The following is a 4,713-nucleotide window of genomic DNA, read 5'->3' on the forward strand; positions in this document are numbered from 1 at the left end:
TCTTCAAGACCAGCCCACCCACAGCAGCACACCCACATCATCTCTACAACATTGGTTTGCTGACAGAGATTTGCTCTCTTGAACTTGTGCCAACATGCTTAGCTGGACATTGCTGGTATGTGTAATTTCATATATTTACCAGTTCTTCCACCCTTGAACAGCTGATGACAATGAGGATTCAGGGCAAACAACAAACTTTTGAAATTTGCTGAACTGAACACCAAAAACATATGCATTTGGATGTAAAGAGTTACCGTTCAAATTTCAACAATTTTATATCAATCAGTTTTAATAATAAGAACAAACTCTGTCACTTTAAATTAATGAGCTGATGTCACTTCAGTGACAGGGAAGTAAGGTAAACTGATTCATGAGAAGTAGGCTATCATCAGAAAAAAAAAAATCAGTACAAAAATGTGCATTCTCTCCATTCGCAGTCATCCATTCATTCAGCTGTCCTCATTTCTGCGACATCATTTTCACAAACTCTGCAAGGAGAGTGAACAAGACATTGATTAGCTAAATACTTGTAGATTTACAGGAAACTGATAACAATCAGATAGAACTCAGCAATGCATATACCTTGCAAGTAAATGTAAACTAACTACTGGATGGTGACAAATCTTTGATAGAAGAATAATGACATTACTGTATGTCTGAACAACAATCAAATAAAACTTGACCAAAACAAACAAGTCAAACTATTAACATTAATTATAGCTTATATGCCTTTAGCTGTGCCAATGGGTAACAATATTTTTAAAATGATATCTGTTTATATTAACAAAAGATTATTGATTAAATTCATGTTACATTAACTTAAAGGTACGACAAGGACATTTTCGATTGTGCTCATTTTGGAGGCTCCAGTGGACAAGAGCAGTTGTGTTTCCTCTGCCATAAACACAAAATATAACATAAAAAAAAAATGATCTGAATAAAAATCTCCTTCTTCCTTTTAACTAGCAAACATACTGCTCACTGTAACTTTATGTGGGAAATTGTCAACACTTGTTTCATGTGATGTCACTGAGAATCCAACTCGGTAGCAGCTATTAAGAATAACAATACAGAAATAGCCAATCTTATTTCTGACGGTCTTGTTTGCTTATGTAGGTTATACACATCAGTTGAAACTGAGATGTTTCATAACCATTTAACAACACCTTGTAGTAACTTTAAGTGTCTCATATAGAGCAAGTCAACTGACTCAACATTTCAACAGCAGAATTTTATGTAAAGCTATAAAAAAGACTAAATGAGTTTGTAAGTTTGTATGTACTTGTATCTCACCCTCAAAGTCAACTGTTCCATCTCCATTGTTGTCAGCTTCTTTGACCACTGCATCAATTTCATGTTTGCTTGTTTGTTCTCCTAATAATTTTATCATGGCATTTCTCAGCTCATCGGATGTGATAGCACCATCACCATCTATATCAAACTGTAGGAGAGGGGGGAAACATTTCAAAGTTTTAAGGCATTGTAGCATTTTAGATTCATATGGCAAACATAACAATATGATGTTTTATCAGATTTCACAGTACACACAGTATACTTATACATGTATCCACTGTGGGGTGCCAAAGACCAAAAAGAGAGTATAGCTTGTTGAGCTCACCTCTCTAAATGCATCTTTAAGTTCCTTCAACCCAATCATCCCTGCAGTTTCAGCAAGAAGCTTGGGAGTCATTAGTTCCACGAAATCTTCAAAATCCACGCGTCCCCCTACTGTGAGATGACAAAAGATATAACTATAAGCAGGCAGTAGCCAGAAAACACAGCTGAAGCAAAGTAAAATAATAACATGACTAAGTTTTAGCTTACTGTTAGAAAGATTTGTCATCTTTGGATGACTATTTCATTTCACTGCAACTGTCAGTGAAAACTTTTTATATCATAGATGCAAACACTGCAAACTGATGCCACTTTCTCTGGCCTGTTATCTTCCTCGTTTTCAAATTACTGACTTAAATTAAAGATCTCAGTGGAGTGAAATTCATTGTTCAGTCAGGTCTGATAAATGTATATAAAATTGTTCACATTCAACTGTCAAATATATGATAATTACGGACTACACAAAACAATAAATGAGTCTTGAAGATGAGTTGCATTGTAGTACAACATTTATTGTAGTACAACAATACATTTTATATTTTTTCACTTTATCAGCCTAATATGATCAATATTATTAAAGCATTGATGTATTTTGACATAATTCTGCTTTTAACTCATAAAACAGAGGATATTACTTACAATTCATGTTGATGTTCTGGCTCAGTTCTATGAGCTCCATTTCAGTTGGCATGTAACCCATGGTCCTCATCAGGTTCCCCAGGTCTTTACAGGTTATGAAACCATCCTTGTCTTTATCAAACTCTACAAAAGCTTCACGCAGCTCTAGAAAACATACACAAACTCAGAATGCTATGGGACGACAACAAGAACTATATATTACGCAGCAGGTGAAAGCATAAAAAAAACCCAGTTACCTTCAATCTCATCATGTGTAAGAGCTCTTGTCTGCAAAACAATCATGGCATGGATACAAATGTTAGTATATTTTATATACAGTATCAAAACATATATAACTGTTGTTATATCCACTGATATATGTGTCCTTATGCAAGGGAATGACCTCTTTTAAGCTCCATAAGCTCCATATATAAATATATAAATATGCATTGCAGATGAAAATGAAAATCTTTGTGAAAGAATCACATTCTAAATACGCTACTGAAATTGTTAAAATGCCAAAGTAACCAAGATTTTTACATGTACAGTGTGTGTGCACACAAATTTTAACTTCCTATGAAATTTATAAAAAAAAAATAGATAAAAGTCACAGTGAACAACACAACAACTTTGTGGGTCTGTTATATATTGGGATTTTACACATTTTTATCAAGTTTATTTAAATTAAATCACACACTTAAATTACACATTCATATACATTATCAGTTTTATAGATGCCAGAGCTAGAATTTTTAGTTCTAGAGCAATGCCCTCAGTTGTACCTTTGTTCAGTATGTCACATCCGTCCTGCAAAGTGCACTAAATAACATCCTAGTTCTGTATGCACCCACAGCATTAAGTTCCCCAGTGAACTGTTATTTTTACTGAAACTCCTGATATTAAGCTGTTTATTATTTTCAATAGGTTTGTGCCCCTGGAATATTGGTGTGCATGTGAGTGTACAGTATGTAATTATTATTTAGTTCTGAAACACACTGGTTTGCATTTACATTTACACATTACATATATTTCAAAGAACACTTGTGAATATCTGAATGGGTTTATGTTTCTTTTGCTATTTGCAAAATTTCTGAACATTCTATGGTTGGCAGTAATGTTCAGACACATTTCTGTCATGTGTTTCTAACATCTGTAAATGTCATCTGTGAAATCACTGCATAGCTAGAAACAAAGGAATCCTACAGTATCTTATCTGATTTATCCATCATCAGACATACAGTACATTTATTTTAGGACTACAACATCAGCATAGATGGACAGATAGATTTCAATTATTGGTCAGGTTTGTGCATTATAGATGAGTGCAGAATGCACCTATATGAAAATGTTTTGTATTATTTCTGTCATTTTTATATAAAATATTGAGGTTTTGTGTCAATGTAATCTTTTGAATTTAGGACAAAGCACAGAAACTGACTGAATGCCAATGCATCTGCCTGATGCACAAGCTAAAAACTTTGCCCTCCCACCTCCACTCCACAATGGGACTAGTCCTTTAAGCTTCTTTTCCCATTAACCTAAAATGACACCATGAAGGAAGGACCATAAAAATGAAACAATGTTACTTTTATAAATAATGAAAGTAAGATTCAAATTCCTGCTAAACCAATAAAGAAGATAACAAAGAAACAAAGTACAGATACACTTGATTCATTTGAAATTTAGAAAACTTTAACTAAAGACAACGTAATAGTAAAAAAAAAAAAAAAAACTACTGAAAAAAAAGTGCTGTAAAGCCATAAAATCAACTTACTGGTCTCCTGGTTCCTCCTCTGAGAAAGATGCAGGCTTGTTTAAGACTCATGATGGCAGCCTGAGTCAAGATCCTTGGCTGTACTTGTATTTGTGAATATTTTTGGTAGAAAAATTAGATTCACTCTGTTATATGTTGCTCTATCATTCAGTTTCTTTTTGTCCTGTGAGAGCATGTGTGTGTGTGTAAACCACGATCAGTGGTGATCTGCGTACACCAGAGAGGAGGGATGAGGTCTCATATGGATTATCTCTGCAGCTTTGGTCTAGAAAAGAAAGATAGGCTTAATGCCGTGCATATACAATTTCATATGTATGCAGTCATACACAAATGTTGTTTTAAAAGCTTTCCCTGAAGAATAAATGCATCTAAATGTCAGAAATACATTTTGCTGTAATAAAAATGGCTGTATTTTTTTTAAACTAGTGATAAAAATAGCTATCTTACCACATTTTTTGGTTTCAATCCTTAGTCACATGGAAATCCCATGCAGAATACTGCGTTTGCTTATTGTTTGCAGTTTGTTGACGCATTTCATCCTTTCATGTGGTGCCAGTTGAGTAAATGACAGTCTGGATAAAGCTTTCTATCTGCTATTATCACTGAATGAAACAAAACAGAGTACAACAGATGGGAAAGTGGAGAGGAGAAAAGTCTAGTATTAGAAGGATTGTGAATCATATGGCACTGTGTGCATTAGTAATTTC

The 4,713-nt window shown here is 34.1% G+C and overlaps 1 protein-coding gene across 1 annotated transcript; it reads right to left on the minus strand.

The window, feature by feature from the left end:
- Positions 1 to 336: 336 nt before the first annotated feature.
- On the minus strand, positions 337 to 4,265 carry cabp5b (calcium binding protein 5b). The gene is made up of 6 exons (XM_084743820.1): positions 4,007 to 4,265; positions 2,490 to 2,520; positions 2,254 to 2,397; positions 1,619 to 1,728; positions 1,294 to 1,441; positions 337 to 488 (listed from the first exon to the last, which is right to left on the minus strand). The coding sequence occupies exons 1-6, from the start codon at positions 4,055 to 4,057 to the stop codon at positions 460 to 462; spliced, it is 513 nt and encodes a 170-aa protein (XP_084599946.1). The 5' UTR covers positions 4,058 to 4,265; the 3' UTR covers positions 337 to 459.
- Between the last annotated feature and the right edge of the window lie 448 nt (positions 4,266 to 4,713).

The sequence above is a fragment of the Lutjanus erythropterus genome, chromosome 19 (assembly GCF_056507025.1).
Source record: "Lutjanus erythropterus isolate fLutEry1 chromosome 19, fLutEry1.hap2, whole genome shotgun sequence".
In the NCBI taxonomy this organism is placed as follows: Eukaryota; Metazoa; Chordata; class Actinopteri; order Lutjaniformes; family Lutjanidae; genus Lutjanus; species Lutjanus erythropterus.

Bases quoted from the DNA above. Each gene is read 5' to 3' on its own strand.
- cabp5b (XM_084743820.1), bottom strand. From the start codon at position 4,057: ATGAGTCTTAAACAAGCCTGCATCTTTCTCAGAGGAGGAACCAGGAGA. The intron at 2,521-4,006 runs GTAAGTTGATTT...ATTGTTTTGCAG, and splicing joins GAGGAGGAACCAGGAGACCA to ACAAGAGCTCTTACACATGA. The intron at 489-1,293 runs GTGAGATACAAG...CTCTCCTTGCAG, and splicing joins TGGAACAGTTGACTTTGAGG to AGTTTGTGAAAATGATGTCG.